The sequence below is a fragment of the Pleurodeles waltl genome, chromosome 4_2 (genome assembly GCF_031143425.1).
Source record: "Pleurodeles waltl isolate 20211129_DDA chromosome 4_2, aPleWal1.hap1.20221129, whole genome shotgun sequence".
NCBI lineage: Eukaryota > Metazoa > Chordata > Amphibia > Caudata > Salamandridae > Pleurodeles > Pleurodeles waltl.
The window spans coordinates 612,106,199-612,126,669 of NC_090443.1; the positions used below are offsets into that span (position 1 = coordinate 612,106,199).

The 20,471-nt window shown below is 46.4% G+C and overlaps 1 protein-coding gene across 2 annotated transcripts; it reads left to right on the forward strand.

Moving 5' to 3' along the window:
• Positions 1–6,039: 6,039 nt before the first annotated feature.
• On the forward strand, positions 6,040–13,515 carry S1PR1 (sphingosine-1-phosphate receptor 1). Of its 2 annotated transcripts, none has more exons than XM_069232185.1 (2): positions 6,040–6,742; positions 7,989–13,515. In XM_069232185.1, the coding sequence occupies exon 2, from the start codon at positions 8,115–8,117 to the stop codon at positions 9,255–9,257; it is 1,143 nt and encodes a 380-aa protein (XP_069088286.1). In that variant the 5' UTR covers positions 6,040–6,742; positions 7,989–8,114; the 3' UTR covers positions 9,258–13,515. The 2 variants fall into 2 exon arrangements, with proteins under 2 accessions (XP_069088286.1, XP_069088287.1); XM_069232186.1 differs by having other exon boundaries at positions 6,043–6,227.
• Positions 13,516–20,471: the final 6,956 nt, after the last annotated feature.

Consider the following 20,471-nt stretch of genomic DNA (forward strand, 5'->3'; position numbering starts at 1 on the left):
GCACCTCGACAGGGGCAAAGTCAAAGTTTAAGGACAACCGCGATGGAGCCCGGCTCGGCTACATTCCACGGGAGGCCCCGGTCAAAAGTTTACCTTCGGACTTAGTCGTTTTTCTGAAGATTTTCTTCAGCGGGATGAACCTGCCAGTCCAATCCGACCTCCTGGAACTCTTCTCCGGATACGCGTCGCAGGAACCCTCAGTGGAGATTTTTACCTTTGGACTTAGTCGTTTTTTCAAGGTGAAAATCCTTTGACCGGGGCAAACCTGGATTCTGATCCGACGTCCTTGGGGCCCTCCTCGGATACGTTGGCTGGGTGGTCCCGGTCAACTTCCTACGTTCGGACTTAGTCTCTCTTTTGGAGATTTTCTTCACTGGGACAAACCTGCAAGTCAGGCTGGGTTACGGATGAGGCAAGCCGGCTAGAGTTGCCGCGGCGGTTCGGTCCCTCTATGGACCTTTTTTTCAAAAGTTCTCCAAACTTCTGGATCTTCTCCCAGGTGTTCCTTTAAGGTTCTTTTGGGGTCCACAGCTCACCCTAAGGTTCCAGAGGCTCTGAGATGATCCTTGGGGGTGTGGACTACAACTCAATGAATGCACCTGGCGCAAACTCCGTTTTGGCCACTGGACAGTGGTCAGCTGGTTGGTTTCTTAAGGAGTTGGTGCAGGGCACTCTGGTTAGCAATTTTTCACCTGTAGCAAACAGGGAGTTCCTCCTTGAACCAGTTGAAGCCAGGCAAAGTCCTTCTTGTGGTGAAGCCCAAGTGTGCAGCTGGTGCAGTCCTTCAGATTGCAGGGTCCAGGTGCAGGCCAGGGGTCCAGCAGGGCAGTCCTTCTTCTCCTGTGGTTCTTCCTTGTTGGAATCTGATGGGGATCTGAGGTGTGGGTGCAGGTCTGTCAGTTTTATCCCTGCTCCTGGGTGAAAAACAGGGGGGTCCTGGTTCTCGAATCAGGTCCAGGGTCCTTACCCCTGTGATGACCACTTCCTGGGAAGTGTGGCAAAAATAAATCCCGGGGAGCAACATTCCTCAAAAATCCATCATGGCTGAAAGTGATTTTTGGAGGTTACATCTGGCTGAGCCCACCCACTGGTGTGGCTAAAAATCCTAAACACAACCTTCTCCTGCCTTCTCCTAATCTAATCAAGGGGGCACCTAATTGTCTGGGTTTGCATGATGTAGGGGTATTGCTGGGGGGTTGCTCCAAATGAATGTCCTTCTCTGCCTTTGAAGACCAGTTTGGCAGCCCTCCCCCTTCCTGCCTCACCATCTGCGGAGGGGAGATCTCCTCCCACAGGCACATCTCTTAGTGTGAAGCCAGGCCACTTCACACCTCATCAAGGCAGCCTGGCCAGGCTGCCAGAGGCTGGCCATTCAGAGCACAGCAGCAAAAACACTACAGGGCTGAAGTTGGCAACTTTTCAGGTAAAGTTTAAAACTCTTTACCTGAGCAAGTTATATTAAATCCAACAACTGGAAGTTGAGGGATTTATTATAACAATTAATTTGATACCAAACTCTTGGTATCTGTTACTTAAGGGGACTTTTAAAATTAAAATAAAGTCTCTCCATTCTAGCCTATGGAGGCCATTCACTACAATGAGGGAAAACGAATTTGCCTGTTTTACCTCACCAGGGCTTATAAAACTATTTTTATAAGGTCCCTGCTTATAGTTACATGGCACCCAGGGCACACCTTAGGGGTGATTTATATGTAAAAATAAGGTAGTTTAAGACTTTGGAACTACTTTTAATTCCAAAGTCGAATTTTCATGTAATTTTAATTTAAAAGCAGCCAGCAAGGCAGGCCTGCCTTTAAAATGACACTGGGCACCTCAGCAGTGCACCTATGGGGCCACTACCTATGCTGGGGTCCCTAAACCTCCATGCCTGACCATATACTATGGACTTATAGGTAGGTAACTTTGCCAATTATAATTAGCTTAATTTGCATATCCACTTTACACAGAGCACTGGCCCTGGGACTGGTAAGCAGTACCCAGGGCACAGCCAAGAGTCAGTAACCACCAGTACCTGTCCAAAAAGTGTGGGGGTGAACAGGGCAAAAAGGAGGACTTTCCTACACTGAACCACAACTATATAGAACAAGTACTCCAAGTGCAGATGGGAAGGATGGGGTAATTCTATGCATTCATTTGTTTAAAAAGTAATCCTTTCTTAGCGCAAAAGCCCTCACCCACACCCACACAGAAGTGCTGTGCTTCATCAAAGGGCTCTATTCAAACCTGGATGCTGAGTTAATTTTCAGAGCTGACAACTTGGACAGTCTGAGGTACAGGTGACTAATTCCTGAAACAGCCATGTAATCACACAGGTGGTACATATGGTAAAAGGTGCCCATTAGAAACCGTCTCAGTCTTCAGTAATGTTAGAAACTGGGTTTCTGGTTAGCAGAGGTATGCACCCTGTCCAAGCAGGAACCACAATCCTCAGGGTAAGTCAGTTACACACCATAAATAATCTTGTGCTCACCCTCTGGTAGCTTGGCACAGAGCAGATAGGCTTAACTTAGGAGGCATTGTGTAAAATATTTTTGGAACACTTAAGACAGTAACAGAGTGAAAGCACCACAAAAAGGCTCCACGTCATGTTAGAAAAATATATTATATTTTTATGAATAAATCAAGACCAAAATTACAAAAATCTAATAAGTAGAAGTGGAGATTTAAATTTTTGAAGAATATCTGCAAATATAGTGCTTAGAAGATTAAAGCGCCAATCGGAGCTATCTGGTTGCATCAGACCAGTGTAATTCCAAATGTTCAGGCTGACTGTCATGGAGCGAGGGCTGGCTACAAGGACCAACCTTGTCCTGCTGTACCTTGTATGAGGGTTGAGCCGACATCAAAGATTCAATGCGAGGAGCAGAGGGGGACGATGCAAAGGCAATGTGTTGGTTCCGTTCCGTGTAGTCAGGGATGTGTCAGTTGTCAATGTGATGTCCTCAAGCAGCCGTGCAGCATCGAACCCTTTGCAATGAAGGTGATGCATTGTCATCAAGCCACGCAGCGGGCGGTGCGAAGGCAATGCATCGGGCTGAAGGTGATGCGCCAGTTCTGAGCCATGCAGTTGGTGATGAAATGCTGTTGTCCTCAGTGACTGCGTGATGCCCCGGCATTGAGGAGAGATGCAGTAGTTCCAAATGGTGCAGTGACAGCGATGCATTGATTTCTGTTGAGAACAGCTGCAGAACCCACTTCCAAGGGCGCAGGACTGAATTGGCACCTCATGGCAGGGTAGGACTCACAGTTGGCAAAGTCCAGAAGCTGTAGCAAAGTGGAGTGAAGTACTTGATGTAACTGAGACTTCAGAACAGGAGGCAAGCCAGGAAACCCTTGGAGTCACTTTGGTTCTGGGGATGTAGGGATGCGGGTTTAGTCCTTCTCACTCTCAGTCAAGGAGAGCAGCATGCAATAGGGCAGGCACAACAAAGCAGGAGTCAAGCAAAATCCAGCAAAGTTCCAGCAGAGTTGCAGTCCCTTCAGCAGTGCAGCAGCCCTTCTTCCAGACAGAATGTCTTCAGGTCCAGAAAAATACTGATTTGGTAGGATCAGAAGTCCAGTTCTTATACACAGTGGTGCCTTTGATGTGGGGTACTTTTCAAAGAGAAGCCTTTGAAGTGCACAAAGTCTCTGTACTTCATGCCCTAGCTCCAGATAGACTACAGGGGGTTATGCAGCTCTTTGTGAGGGCTCAGACCCAGCCCATTCAGGTGTAAGTGTCAGCTCCTCCTTACCATCCTGCCCACGATGGGCCATGGCCATGCAGATGGCCACTCAGTCACAACTAAGCTCCCTTTGTGTGTGGCTGTCTGGTGGGAATGCACAAGAGCCCAACTGCCACCCATCCAGACATGTATTCAAAGACAGGAAGAAGGCACTAGATGATTTAAAGGAAGAAAATGCCAACTTTATAAGGGTGCCATTTTCAGAATTACAATTTAAAATTTGACTTTACCATAATTTGTGAATTTAAATTTTAATTCTGGAGACACCAAACTTTGGGCTCCCATCTCTTCCCAATTGAAAAGTACACTTAAAAATGCAAGAAGGCAAGCCCAATGTTAATCAATGAGAGAGACAGGTCTTGCAGTAGTGAAAAACAAATTTAACAGTTTTTCTCTACCTGGACAGTAAAACTTAAAAGTACATGTCCAACACTGCACCCTGCACTTGCGGCTGTCCCGGTCTTCCCTATAGGTGACTTATGTGTATTAAAATGGAAGGTATGGACCTGGCAAGAAGGTTAACTTGCCATGCCAACATGGCAGTTCTAAGACGGCACATACAGGCTCTACAGTGGCAGGCCTGAGTCATGCTTAAAGGGCTAATTACGTGGGTGACACAATCAGTGCTGCAGACCCACTAGTAGCCTTTAATTTACAGGTCCTCTGCACATGTAGTGCACTTTACTACCGGCTTATAATTAATTAAATATTTCAATTGTGGATAAGGCAATAATAACTTGTTTTGGGAAGAGCTTGTGCACTTTAACACTGTGCAGCAGTGGTAAAGTGTCCAGAGTCCTAAAACCAGCAAAAACGAAGTCAATAAAAAGGATAAGAAGTCAAAATGTTTAGGGGAGACCACACCAAGGATGCCAGGTCTAACAAGTAGAAAAACATAGAGGCATAAAAAATCCTCCTTGCAAGATGAAGAACTCCAAAAAGCAAATGGAGGAATCCAGAGTGCACGAAAGATTTCCAGAAGATTTATCACCTAGCACAAGAACTAGCAAACAGCAGGGGAAGAGAGCAAAGGACTGCCAAAGAAACACAACTGTGCTGTGATGCACCCTCCGACCAAACTTCAGCCCTAATATTATGAGAAAACAGGAAGCAGAAATGATGAAACACTCTATCTAAAAATCCCCATGATAAACTGGGAAACCTAATAGAAACTAAAGGAAGAACAGCCCATATTGGAAAGAAAAGAGCAGGAAAAATGAAAACGGTTTACTGGTAGAATATGAACATATTCCTATCCCTAGTGTATAGATCAAAAAACAGGGAAATCATTCAAATTTGTAGGAAGGGCGTCCTGTGATGAATAATCAGAGTAACAATAATAATATCATAGCCAAAATAGCAGCTAGTGAAATTTTGGAAATATTGTGAAGTTAAGTATATATAGGTAAGTATATGTTTACTATTCTTAGCTCATTGGCTGCTTAGGAGCTGTCAACATGCTTTTCATTTTTTTTTTTTTTAATCTAAGGCCCAAGGACACATTTATTTTTTAATCAAAGGCCCAAGGGCCCAAGGCCCACACTGACCAGCCAGCTCCCCACCCTGTAACATATTAGATGCAGGTGGGAGCCGGCACCAATCCTTTGCTCCTGCCTCGTGGTGGGTGGGGGGCAGCATTTTTTACTGCTCCTACCTAGAGGGGAGGAATTCCCTTCCCAGTGAGAGTGCGGGCAGGGTATGCCTGCACTCCTCGGGCGAGGAACCACAGTGTCCAGGGAAAGGGGTAACTGGGACACTACACATGCGCTCTGGGGGATAGGGGAGAGGGTCTCCAAGCATCCCCCCCACCCCAACAAAATTACGCTGGTCCCAGGAGATGGTGTCCCTGGGCCCTGAAGCGTAGGTGGCAGGCTATGCTGCAACACAGGTCTGTGTTACGCATCTGGCCGGACTAACACAACGTGTGCCCAGGACAGAAAACACTGGAAAGCGTTGACACCCTCAATCTAATTTCAAATCCTCGTCGCCTGTAATCTTGACAGTGATCCCTGGATTTAGCCTGTGTCTATGTGCAGTGGAGTTAGGAGTCGTGTGGGCGTAATGTGTGAACGCTCTTCGGCATCCAGGCGAGGGTTAAAACTTCCCGCGGCTCCCATGGATCATTGGGGGCAAAACCACAAAATGTCTCCGGGCCCCAGCCCCTTTGTCTTGGTTTCCCACATGAATCACTGCTGCTGAGCACTGAATGGGAAAGAGAAGGGAGGGGCTACGGGGACAGAGAGGGGAGCCGAGATTTCTCGCTGTATAGAAACTCCTCAGGCTCCCTTTCCATGTCAGTGCTTTAGCAAACTTCCAGCCGTCTGTGTGTGCGCGCAGCAGGGGCAGTACAGGAGCAACTCGGCTGGCATCGTTGCCAACTGACGTTGGAGCGTCCAACCCACACAAGTAGCCGTGGACCACGACCAGCTCCTCAACACACAAGCACCTAAAAGACTCCGTTTACGCGTCACTTCAGCAGCAGTAAGTTCTCTTTTAAGCAGAGGACGTTGCGAGGTTAAACAAGGGGCAGAGAGATATGAACTGAAGCTGGAGGGTGGAGCGCCCCAGTCCGGGAGGAAACGTGTTTGTAAAGTGTAGCCCATCCTGCTGCAGAGGCATCAGAGCTGGCTGGACTGCGAGGACAGCAGAGAGCGGGTACCTCCCAGGCAGCCTCTGACAGCATCTACAGGAAGGACCGGTGCAGAGGGGTGATGCTCCCTGGACCAGTCTGCGCATCTACCGGTAGCTCGTGGGAGCATCTCCCGTGTGGAGCGACGCTACGAAGTGCATCCTACTGGCAGTTTGCTAAGAGCATCTTCTGATAGGACCAGCACTTCGAGCTCAGGCGCCTGAGAGGAGCGCGGACAATCTGATGAGCAGCACTTCAACCCCTACCGGCAGCTTCTGAGCGCATCCCAGACAGAAACCGGCTCAGTGAGGCAAGCAGCCTTGGTAACTAACTGAGCAACATCCAAGAGCATCCCCGGCACAGCGAGGTGAGGCACCCGAGGGCAATAAACATGGGGTGGAAAGGGGGTGGCATGCTGTAAGAGCTCTGCCAGGGTCGAATGGAACAGAAAAAAAGCCTGAGCACTAAAATAAATGTAGCCCCATTGGTGCATCAGACAACTAAGCGAAACGTGGCCCACATTTTGCAAATCAGGGCAGTTTTTAACTTGGAAACACGCCGTATAGGTTTTGCAATTTGTCATAATACTGCATGCATCTGTGGTTGCTGTAGGCAAAGGCTATGGTAATATCAGGGACATCGACTGTACAAATCTACCTACAGCAAACGACAAACACAGAGACCTTTTTATAGCAGCCCCTCTGGCACTGCCAAGGTTGTCTGACAAGCCAGTCCGACCCGGAGGTCTTTCTGCACTTCAGTCGCAGCCTCTTTTTTTGTCGGTAAATGTTGATTTGTTTCGCGTTGGAAGTAGTTGTCGAACAACTTTGTGTTTAATTCACCCTTCGCACAGGACATGTTGCACTTGCATTAGACCTAGGGGTGACTTTAAAAGCCGCCTTAAGCCTCATAATTATGCACGGCCACACCTGCCATTTATGTGGTGCGGGCAGGTCTGGTGGTTTCGTTGTTGGCAGGTACAATTCCTCGTCTGTGAGGTTATTGCAAACCTGGCCTGGGTTCCCGCAGGGGCGACTGGCTTTCTAGTTCAAGGTTGTTATGCGTGTGTCTCACACAGCCGCACAGGGCGCGCCTCCTTTGTGGGCTTCTGGTAACGAAACGAACGTCTCTTGCAGAACTTCTGTGAAACTCGGACGCTGCAGCTGCAACAACTTTCCCGTATGTTTGTTGCATTGTCGGTTCGAGGTGCGGGTTGAGACAGAATTATTATTTCGCGCAATACTGTGCACTCGGTGTGTTTGTTGGGACGACAGGTCATGCTGATTGGTGGCAGGGGCCGCATTTACGTGATGCTATCGCAAAGTCAACTCCTGGGAATTTATGATTTTACTATTTTTCTCACAAAAATAACCACGGCGATTTCAGATGATACTGTAAATCCGAATTGTGTATCCATGGGGCAGTATTTTATGAATGACGGCGCGTCATGTTACATATATCGCAAATTTCCGAAGCGTGACATGTACGCATGAAGGGCAATACATGTAAACCTCACGCTTGGGGTATGGGGATGCATGTAACAGCTTTGTACTGAATGCATTTTCAATCTTCCTTTCCACCCGTGTCCTCATAATAATTTCATGTCGTTTCAGAGCGGGAAGAGGGATAGCTCTTTGGAAGCATTCCCCCCTGCAGCTCGGCTCATCCAGGCAACGGTACAGTGGAACCAGTGGCTCGAAGGAGCCCCCTTGTGGCTTGATTGGAGAACCGCCGGACCTATGGCGCCCACAAACGTGCCACCCGTGAGAGTTGTCCCCAACCTCCTCAGCGACTACACCAACTATGACATCATCACCACGCATTACAACTACACGGGCAAACTGAAGCAGAACAGCCAAGAAAGTGGGGTGAAGGCGACATCTGTGCTTTTCATTCTCGTCTGCGCCTTCATCATCTTGGAGAACGTGCTAGTCCTACTCACCATCTGGAGAACCAAGAAGTTCCACCGGCCCATGTACTACTTCATGGGGAACCTGGCGCTCTCGGACCTTCTGGCTGGTGCGGTTTACACTGCCAACATCTTGCTGTCTGGGCACAACACATACAATCTGACGCCTGCCCAGTGGTTGATAAGAGAAGGCAGCATGTTTGTAGCCCTTTCGGCTTCAGTCTTTAGCCTCCTTGCAATTGCCATTGAGAGGTACATCACTATGCTGAAAATGAAGCTCCACAACGGAAGCAACAGCTGCAGATCCTTCCTTCTGATCAGCGCGTGTTGGATAGTCGCCTTGATTCTTGGTGGGCTTCCCATCATGGGCTGGAACTGCATCAATGCCCTACATTATTGCTCCACTGTGCTCCCGCTCTACCACAAGCATTACCTCCTGGCCTGCACCACCGTATTTAGCGTGCTGCTCATGTCCATCGTCATTCTGTACGCCAGAATCTATCACATGGTAAGGACTAGGAGCCGCAGTCTTACATTTAGGAAAAACTCTGTCAAGTCCAGCAGCAGCTCAGAGAAGTCCCTTGCCCTGTTAAAAACTGTGATAATCGTCCTGAGCGCTTTCATCATATGCTGGTCGCCCCTTTTCATCTTGCTCCTGTTGGATGTGGGTTGCAAGGTGAAGACCTGCAGTGTCCTGTTCAAAGCGGAATACTTCTTGGCTGTGGCGGTGCTGAACTCTGCCACCAACCCTATCATCTACACACTGACTAACAAGGAGATGCGGAGGGCCTTCATCAAGATGGTCTCCTGTGACTGCTCGGCCCTAACCTCTGGGCCAAAATTCAAGAGGCCCATCATCACAGGGGTTGAGTTCAGTCGGACTAAATCGGACAACTCTTCCCATCCGCAGAAGGAGGAGGGGGGACACCATGAGACTATTATGTCATCTGGCAATATGACCTCATCCTCTTGAAACATCTGAAGAGTGTTTTTTGGCATGCTCTGAGAAAAACCACCAGCTTAAACTAGGAATGCTATATTAGCCTGTATCAGGACACATAGCATCCATGTTAAGGATGGATACATCAGTATGGAAAGGATAAAGTTCACAGAGAAGTACAGAGTGTCCTGGCTGGGGACAATTTGCTCTGAGAAACCTTTCAGACATGCACCAAGGAAGAAGTATGAATCTGCATGGCTTTTAGTGGTATGCAGTGCCTCTTCCAGGACAAGGGATGTGAAATGGAGGACAGTGGCTGACAGTATGTTTTTGTTTTGGAAGACTGTGGCGTTTTGCCATAGAAACCAGCATCAGTTTTATACTGACCCAAGCTTAGAGGTACAGAGTCCTAAGACTATGCTGGAGTAACAGACATATGATAAACTTTACTTAGTGGTTGCCACACAATGGCTCAGATGCCATATGCTTGGAAATGGGTTGTGGGCAGCTTTGGCGCCATTAGAAACTTTGGCAATCACTGCTCGCTATGGATTGTTCAGATTAACTGCTCAGTGTTTAACCACCAACAGTGTCGATAACAGAAGCTGTGAAAGTTATCCATATGATTGCTCATTCAATGGCTCATGCGTTATGATTGGTGGGAATTCCCTCCAGTGATTGAGTTGGCCCCAAATGGAAAACATTTGCGGGCACATTTCTAAATAGTGCACTATGTAAAAAATAACAGATTGGTTTGGACTCAGCTGCAAAGGGCCTGAAAAGTGACACACCCGTATGATAAATGCATAGGAATAGTTATTTTAATCAACTCCAATATGGGGCACATTTCAGCTGAAATTTATGTTCTGCATCTCTGGTAGTTCCTAGGGTTTATGTCCATTTATGGACATTTTGGAGTCAGCATCAAAAAACGTTGGCTCCTTTGCACACTCATAACTGCTTTATGGTCCCATGTCATGTATGATACCCTGAAACAGTGTATCTTTTTGGTGAGTTCCACTTTTGCATCCTGTGACATGTAGTTTCGTTATTCCCATTCTGAATATTATGAGCCCCACCAAGTAAAGTGCCACAGGCTAAAAAGCCAAGACTGGTTTCAGGTAGCATGCATGGCATAACAAATGCATTAAATGGGCCTGACTTGAAGGTTGGTGGATGGGTTTCTCTGTCACGAATGTGCCAGATATCCTGCGCACCTTATTACAAGTGCACTATATCCTATGGTGCTTCAATAAGGTGGATAGGATGTCGGTCAAGTTTTGGTGGAGTAACCTGTCCGCCAAACTGTAAGGAGGCCCTATGCCACTGTGCCTCTCAATGTGTCTCTTCCTCTCATGTACCTCACCGTCTCTTTCTTCCATGTGCCTCCACTCTCCATTTGTCCAACAGCACTTACTCCACTTTGACAACTGAGAGGTGATTTACAAAAGTCCTGATGTAGCTGTAAAGTATGTATTGTATAACTTAGCACAAAAATGTGTAGTTTCTGCCTTTCCGGGTATTCACGTACATTCCCTGCAAAGCTTGCATAAAGTAAGCGTTTTGTGTGCAAAGTTGCAGTACCTTTCATCTCACAACTTTGTGTAATCATTTAAAATGTTAAACATTTAGTGGAGTTCGAATTTGCAAAGTTCACAAAAATGAGATAGAAAACATCCTTGCACAGTACTTTGAAGAGGTTTCAGGTGCCACTCAGAGCCGTGAGCAGCAGTGGTTAAATGGTGGCTACTCAGCAGTTCGTTCACCAGTGCAAGTTTTAGCTACCAGAGAACCCTGCCTCCAAATGGCGGAACATCGGTTAGCGGGATGGCTGCTCACCGACTGCCCCCCAGTGCCAAGGGCAGCCCCGAGGCGCAGTGAAATAGCATCAGTTAGTATGGCCGAGCTCTGTACAACTACAGCTGTGCTCAAAATTATTTCTTATGTCCAAGAGTTCACAGCGGAAAGGGTAGTCCGGATGAAAGAATTTCGATGGTCTGCCCCAGCTCCACCAAATGCAACTGTAGTGAGCTGGGCAATCTTAAATGCCATCTTTGATGAAACTGGTCGAACCCAACTTTCAGACAAACTTTCCATTTCACCAATACCTAATTTTGTCATGTACTTGAAAAACTGAATGATTTACTCATAGCATACACGAGGTATGTATATCGATTTCCTAGTAGTACAAGTACCTAGCTTATGCAGTGCATCAACTTTGCAAGCTAAGGGGTTTATTTAAGTGCTCCTAGCTCCACCTTAGCACCGTCAGAGCGTAATTTATTTTATGCTAAGGCAGCGCTAAAGTAGCCTTTTCTCCGCGCCATATTTACAAAGTGGTGCAATGCATGCATTGCTCCACTTTGTAAACCCTTGCGCCACATTATGCCTGCCCCAGGCATAATGTTTGCAGGGGGTGTTTACCCATTAGGGGGACTGAAAAAATTGCGCAAGGAAATTTAAAAGATTTCCTTGTGACATTTTTTTCAGCCCCTATAACGCCTGCTCAGAGCAGGCATTAAAAGGGGGCATACCATTATTTATAATGCAGGAGTAGTGTCAACGTTTTGGTGCTACTCCTTCAGAGTACATCAATAGCGTAAAAAAAAAACACTATTGCCCCCTACTCTTCTCCATGGTGCACCATATTTTAAATACGGCACACACATGGTGGCAGAAGGGGGGTGCTAAGGGGCGCAAGGAAAGTGGCACTGCACTTGGTGCAGCACCACTTTTCTTAAATCTGCCCCTTAGTGTTAAAAAAATGGGAAACTTTCACAACGCCCTATTTCATTTTAAACACCCTTTTTTAAAATGGCACTCTTCTTTCACCCAACCTGGAAAAAAGGACTGACACGTGTCAGTCCTTTTTTCCAGGGTGTCAGTCCTTTTTTCCAGGTTGTGTTCATTCAGCTTCACTAAAAACCAACTCTGTGTGGTTGTAAATTACACCTTTGCGGGTGGCAATTACATCTGCATTGCACTTTCTATGTTCATCCACTGACACTCCTCTCTGAACGACCACTTTGGCATGCCACTATGGAAACGAAGAGTGCTTAATGAAGGCATATGTTGTGCACAATATGCCCATGTAAAAAATACTTACCCTTATCATTGTACTTTTGTGAATACTGCATACTTTACAGATGCATCCGTTCTGCCTTTTTCCTGGTGTAAGTCAAAGGTGAGCCCTGAAAATCTTTGAGAAATAGCCCCAAAATATTGAAAATGCATCCCATACATTACTGAGGAAACTTTCCATGAAATCTGGGAAATGGATGTCAGATGGATATTGTGTGAGAGATGAGGTGTCTCACTGCCTTTCTAGGAATTTGAAGTAGTTTCATTTTGTATGCTGAGTTCAATTATATTTCTCTACGTGTGACTTTCTCTTGACTTACTTCTGACATAATCCTGAATTTTTAGGAACACATTACACCTACTCCTGCAAGAAAGTTTTGTGAACTAGGCCCTAAGTATTTAGCAGCTTGTAAGGTCCGTGGTGTTTGCTTCCAAACGGTGTCTCAAGGCGACTGTGGACAGCTGTGTTGCATAAATGACAGTGCCCTTAGATTTGGCATTATTTTCTGCTAAGAGCAGGTCTGCTAGGGGGAAGAAATGATTAAGCAATGTTATTTCAAGCTGTTATTAACACTGGTTTGCTAAACAGGCATTTAAAGTCTCCCATAGGTGGGATGTGGAAACACAAATGAAAAACTGACGTTCTAGACAAGGGAAAGCAATAAATTAGTAGTTGTGATGGCCTATTAATGCACTTGCCTTAACACATTGTAACACAGTTTTCAGCACTTATACTATTATTTGTGTTTCAGGCGGTCGTTCAGCATTTCAGCGACGTCAATGCATTTTGTAATTTCCTGTCATCAGTACTGTTTATATTCTCTGAATGTATTTGCTGCAGAGTCAGTGTTAATACTCTATTTAATGCTGCCTATTTAAACCTGTGGAACCTCCCTTTACGCCTCTGCCTAGATGAACATGATTCATAATGTGACAAACTCTATGCCCACAATGCATAAGGAGAGCAGGCGGCAGAGACTTTGGTGTTCAGGGTGGATCTTTAATGCGCAGTTTGTTGATGAAGAAGAGGGATGCATTTTTCTAGAAGCATAACTGCCTTTGTAGCCGTATTTTGAGTGCAATTAAAATGAGTTTTTTTTTCTAGTTTATAAAATAGTATTTAAATGTTCCTTACTTGTACTCTTCAATTTGCACACAGTATTATTGACTTTTAAACCTTAATAAACTGATTTTTGTATTTTTAATTGAACTACCGGTTGTGGATTTTGGGTGATCTAGAACTCCGGCTGAGATAAAAATGTGTGTATGTAGTTTTTGAGAGTATGCCATTGTATGAGTGTGGTTCGTGAGCATCTACAAATTGGTATGTGGTTGCATCGAGAGTGTACACACAACCTGTGGTCTGCAGTGCTCTTTAGTAAACAGGAAAACACAGCTTACCCTGTTAAGCTGTGAACAGGGCACCGATTAGGCAGTTCATTTAACTTCCTATTTCACAAGGTAAATCTCTGATGAAACACCACATGCCTGCGGGATGTGAAGGCCTTACGTCAGTTGTAAGCATACAATGCAAACGTTAGATGTGAAGCAGTTGAGGTTATCTACTGTTCTGCCCTTAAATCTCTTAACATGTCATATCCCATTGCAACCTTCCAGCATCTTAATTTTGTAGCTTGAACCCAACCCCTGCTGTTATTGCTCAGAAACCAAACATATGCCTTCTAATTTTTAGCTCTATAAAATTACATCACAATTCTTTTTAAGTAATGTTCATCACAGAAAAATATAGGGCTTCATTACAAGTGAGGCAGTCTTCAGACCGCCACACTCTCAGTGGCTGTCAGGACCACTGCTATTGTGGCGATCTGACCACCACATTAAAACCTCAGTGCTGAGACCGCTAGCGAAGCACCAGCACCACCAGGATTCTGGCAGTGTAGCAGTCGTGGAGATCGTAATCTGCCAGGACAGCGCTACCCTGCAGATTACGGCCTTGTTCTCCGCCAGCCTTTTCATGGTGGTAACACTGCCATGAAAAGGCTGGTGGAGAACAGGTGAAGCGGGGCACAGCGGGGGCCCTGCACTGCTCATGCTCATGCAGTGCAGGGGCCCATCTGCCTGGCACCATGACAGTGCACACTCCGAGGGTGCTGGTGCACCCTGCAGTCTTACAGCATGGCCACTGTTCCCCTGTTTCCCGCTAGGCCGGCAGGCGAAAACTGAGGTTTTCGCCCGCCGACCTAGTGGGAAACTCTTAATAACTCTGTTGGGGTGGTAGCCACGAAGGCGGTGGCCACCCGGTTGGGAGTTTGCCAAACTCTCTGGCGGCTTTTATAATTGAAACAAATATGTATTTTGTGGAAAATGTATTTGCAAGCCTTTTTCTTACACAGGTTGAGATAACTAACTACGCAGGTTGAGTTAACAGGAGAACCATGTGCGAGCTACTAGTTTAAATTGAATGGGTGGCAGGCATCCTTAGAAAGGACGAGATTTTACACTTGTAAGTTGTATCCAATGTTTAACATGTATTCATTGCAATCTGTTTAAATGTAAAGGGGTCCTACCTTTTCAACAATAATTTTAGATAGCTACCAACCATTCAGAGATCACCAAAGCCAATTTCCATAATTGCTCGCGGTTCCAGCTGTGTCTTGAAGGGTTATGGAGTTTGAGTTCATAGATTTCTTTTAATCTGATGAAATTCTCCTGCTTTTTGTTACTCTCTAAATACATTTCGTGCTATGTTATAAACACATTTGCCATAATTGGCTAAAGCAAAAACAGTTTGCAATCACTGGGAATTGGAATTTTAGACAGGTGTTGTTTTTCAGTTTTATTTTAGTTTAAAAACCCTATTATGAGAGTGACAGAATGGGTGGCATTGTGTGCAAGGGTCAGCAGATTTGCCTCTTTTGCACACGTTCACGTGAAGCTGTCATAATACTGCACTTTTATGTTCGCCATCTTGCCCTCCCTGCTGCCTAGCAGACTAGTGTTTCAGGTCTCAGAGGCCCGCGACCTACTAATCCGCTAGCATTACCTTTTGCAGAGTGCAGTGTGCCATTCCTTTGTAAGTAGGACTGTGGGAAAGAGAAGCCTGCTCCCCGAGGAAGGCCCGAGGTCATAACCTACGGTTTCCTGAAGGAAATACCAAAAATGCCCCGAAGACAAAGGAATTAAAATGCAGGAATGTCTCTCCTTCCATCGGCGCACGAGGAAGTTGTGATTTCATCCTCGCTCACTTCCGTAGCTCTTGATTGCATGAAATGCGCACGTGACGCACAGACAAACCTGGGTTTGTCTAAAAACACTGACGGCAATAGTGGAGGATTGCCAAAGTCAGCGGGTCACCAGGAGCGTTTTCTGCCAGCCCTGCTCAGATAGTCTGAATTGCAGGCCCATGTTAATAATGCAAGTTTATAACTGCAAGACCCAGAATCCAGTTGATGGCTCAGCACCGGTCTGGATGAGTGTGATGGACGGCATAAGGTTGTTTGGCCTTGCTGACCACTGGACTCAGGGTCTTGTTTGTGCCACAAGTGCATAGAAATGAATCAGGACTGGAGCTCTCAGAATCAGTGGCGCAACAAGGCCTCCTTCTATGGGGGCCCTATCCTGTTCCGCTATGCCATTGCACAGAATGTGTTACGTTGCTAAATGAAGTGCAAGACCCGGATATATGGAGTGGTGTGGTAACTCTATGAAAGGTACTATGGAGAGATGCAGGCATTTTTTTTAAAAATATATTTTTATTAATATTATACTTGCATACATTGTCAACACAGATATAATATTCATAATTTGAAATGTTGTTCAATCATGTCAAACATTATAACATTCAAGTACTTTCAAGGTTTTGTGTCTATTTATGGAGTCGAGCTTAGATTCTGAACGTCCCTGGAACATTTTAACATTGAATATTCCATATACATTTATTGTGTAAAAGTTTCTATCTAACACCAATCAGAACTATTTACACAATGGTGATTAAAGGGTATTGATTGTCTACTGTATGAGGGGAGAACTAATGGGGCCCGGTCCGCGTGGTTCTGTATTATTACCGACCACACCGATTTCCAGTTGATCAGGGGTTGTTTCTTATTGTGGGATTTAGGACGCTAAAGTTCCATCTTAGTCAGTCCCGGACAGGGTCAGCTTTTTCTAGGTGTTATCTGTCACTCTCTCCTTTGTACTCACAGTACATGGTCAAGATCCGCATAATCAGCCAGTGGTCAGTAGTGTTACCTCACTATGCGTGCCTTCACCCACTTACCTAGGCCATAGGCACTCAGGTTATCCTCGGAGGGGTTCCCCTTTCACGTTCTGTGTGTTCCCACCTGTCTAGGATCTCCTTCCAGAGGGGGGCGATGGTCTTCCGGCGCATACCCTTCAGCTCCTCGCGCCTCAGAACTTGTAGTTCAGCCCTATACCACGTCATAACATTCCGTCTCCAGGCCTCCAAATGAGGACACCCAGGCGACCTCCACCCAAAGGCAATTTGTCTCCTATAAAGCACTAATGCCAAATCTAAGAACCGGGCAGTGACCGTCCTAGTAGGTACCCCTGAGTAGAGGCCCATCAGGCAGACTGAGGGGGCCAGGGTCAAACTGACACCCAGTAGTGCTTCTAAGTTGTGTAGTACCACTTCCTAGGCCCGCTGGAATCCCGGGCAGAGCCATAGCATATGATCCAGGTCTGCATCTGGCTCACTACAACTGGGACATTTTCTAAGATCGCCCCCATAGATAATGTTCAACCTGTGCGGAGTGAGGTACATCCTGTGTAAGTAATTATATTGTATGTACCGTAATCGTGTGTTTCGTGATACCATTCTTGGATATGCAAGTACTCTCCTCCACTCCATCTCCGTCAAGTCTCCCCCCAGCGTTTTTTCCCATCTCTCCCTTAGCGATTGTAAGGGAACCATCGTGCACTCGACTTGAGTCTTGTACAACTTAGTAACCAGGTGAGTGTCCTCATCCGATGTCAAGAGGTGGTGCAAGATCTTGTGTGTATCAGGTTCTGCATTGATTGTACCCCAATGTTTCTTAATACAGTGTGACAAGTATTGATAGGACAAGAACTGTCCACCCAGTTCACTATTCTTATCAGTCATGTCAGTAAAAGACCTCAATACTCCATTGTGGAAGAAATAACCTAGGGTCTCCATGCCAGCTCTCGCCCAGGTTCCCAGTCCACAGCCTATCAATGACCTATCCGCAGGGTCCTGCACTAACACCGATAAGGGCAGGGCCGGAGAGTAAGGCACTCCCACTCCCACCCGCCGTGAGCAGCGCTTCCAGCAATCTGTTGCAACCTTCATGAGGATATTTTCCTCCCTGTGTGCCCCTCCTCGAGCAATCATACGTGTCAATATCCAATCTCTATCCTTCACCCCACCGACGGTGCACCTATCCAGGTGACCCTTCCCTGTAAACCACCTAATGATCCACTGCAACTGACATGCCAGATAGTAGAGTTCGAAATCTGGAACACTCAGGCCTCCCATAAGTGCCGGTCTGCAAAAAACAGGGAGTGAGGTACGTCTGCAGCCTCCATCCCATGTAAGGTCCCTAAGTAGTGCGTTTAACTCATGAAACCATGTCGAGGGCACAGATACCAGAAATTAGTAAAGAAATAGAGGAGGCGTGGGAGCATGATCATCTTAGATAAGGATATCCTAGCCGAAATGGTCAATCTCAATGACCTCTAAAATCCCACAGATGAACGGAGCAAGCGTAGCACCCTGCCTATGTTGCCCTTGCGGAGATGCCTCAAGTCATGAAACACCTGTATGCCCAGGTACTTGAAGGTGTGCAGGGCCCACACTATACCCTCTGGGCACGAGGAGGGTCGCCCCCCATCCGCTGTCAGGGGAAAGACAAAGGTCTTACCCCTATTCAAGTGGAGTCCTGGGAGATCTCCAAAATTGTCCAACTCACCCAGGGCACAGGGCAGTCCAGTCTCGCCACCTCTCAGATATATTAAAACGTCGTCTGCGTAAAGCGAGATAATGTGTTCAGTCTGTCCCCACTCCACTCCCCGGCCTCTACTCTCCCATTGGAGCCGGGCCGCCAGTGGCTCAATAGCCAGGGCAAATAATAATGGGGACAGCGGGCATCCCTGCCTAATGCCCCTGTGTACAGGGTATGCCTTGGAGACCGATCTGCCCGTCCTCACTTTTGCCAGTGGGGTCGCATACAGTAAGTCTACCCAACGCACCCAGCCTTCACCCAACCCCATTCGAAGCATCACTGTTCGCAAATAGTCCCACCTTAATGATTCGAAGGCCTTTCCAAAGTCTATTGCCAATGGTGTCGCCTTGGTGGGTTTCTCATTTCTTGGCATATGTAAAAGGGGAAACAGGCATCTCAGGTTCAGGGAGGTGTTTCATGCTGGGATAAATCCATTTTGATCTATGTGTATTAAACTGGGGACATATCGAAGGAGTCTATTGGCTATGAGTTTACTTAGAATTTTAAAGTCACAATTCAACATGGTCAACGGTCGAAAGTCTGTCACTAAGACATCACTGGTGTCCCACTTGGGTAAGGGGACCACCAGAGCCTCTCTCAGAGAATCAGGTAGAAGACCCAGTTGGAATGCCTCTGCATACATTTCAACTAGTTGTGGAGCCAAAAGTGCAGAGTACTTCTTATAGAAATCCATTGGGAGCCCATCCGTACCCGGGTTCTTCCCCGCTGCTAGTTGCATTATGGCTTCTTGGACCTCCTCTAATGTCACCGTGCCACCCAGACTGTCCCTTTCCTCATCTGTCTAAGCAATCAGCGGCAATGGTTGTAAATAAGCCTGGAACTGTTCAGTCCTCAATGTATCTGGTTGTCTACAAAGAATGGTATAATACTCTCTGAAGGCTCCATTAACATCTTTGGGTGTAGATCTGTGCTCCCCTCTCATATCACGCACACTCACAATAGGCGTCCCTTCCCACCCCGGCCTAACCAACTATGCCAGCATCCTCCCCGACCTGCCCTCCTCTGCCTGAACCGAAGCCAAATATCTCTGCACACTAAGGCACCTCAATTGCTCCTCAGTCCGGGCATGTGAGATCCTCGCCTCCTTAAGTCTGTTACACTCCGGTATTGCTCCACTCCCTTTCCTCTACATGAATGATCTTTTCTAGCTCTATTAACTCCCGCTCCAGCGTGTGTTTAATCCCAACTGTCTGACTCATGCAGTGACCTCTTACTGCAACCTTAAGTGTTTCCCACTTCACACTTCTGGACGATTCAGATCCTATATTAATAGTAATGTGATCCGCAAGATAGGAGCGGAGTGTCTCCCGATATGCTTGGTCCTCCAATGCAGCTGGGCCCAGTCTCCACAGCGGTATAGGGGGCCTGTCCTCAGTTGGCTTCCATATGAGAAATAAGGGATTATGGTCAGACAGGGTACGCCCTAAGTACTCAGTGTGAGCCACATTCTGTGCAATATTTGCAGAGCACATTAGGAGAGATGCAGGCATTTAGAGGTGAATGGGATGTGAGATGCATTGTCTACCATAAGGCTTGAAGCCATAGGCGTTGATTAATCAAAATGCCAGGGTAGTGAAAGCGATATCACATGACCTTTTACCACTATGACATCACAATAAGTAACATCAGAAGTCTCATCCCCCCCTTGTTACCACAAGGAATAATGTCACATGACCTTGCTCTTGAAGACAGCAAAGGAAATTAGAAGTGCAAGGTCAATAAAAAACACTAGAAAGTTATGAAAGCTTGTAAAACTGTATTTGAGTTTGGAACCATATATCAGTTAATGGGATGCCAGACTTTGCCCCGGGTCAGCCATCACATACATCACTATACCAACTGCATGCACACGTACAACTACATATAACCAGTTGTAGCCTGTAATGCCTAGGCACAGTCATTAAACATTCATACATTGGTTCAAATGTCCAAATATAGTTTCAAATGCTCAGGCCCAGGCTTTACCAAGAGTGTTCCAGCAAGAGAACAAGTTCCCCCTTTACTGTCCCGAGATCTGGAGGACTTTGGACAGCAGATGCGTCCATAAGAGAAAGCAGATTTTGGAGACTAAAGACAGCAAGCCTATTTCTTAGGTTAAACGTGTTACAGGCTGAACTTTGGGCAGCAGACTACGGGTCAGATGTATGATCTTGAGTTTTGTGACTATCAATTTGCAACTCATTTCCGAGTTGAAAATTATGAGTCG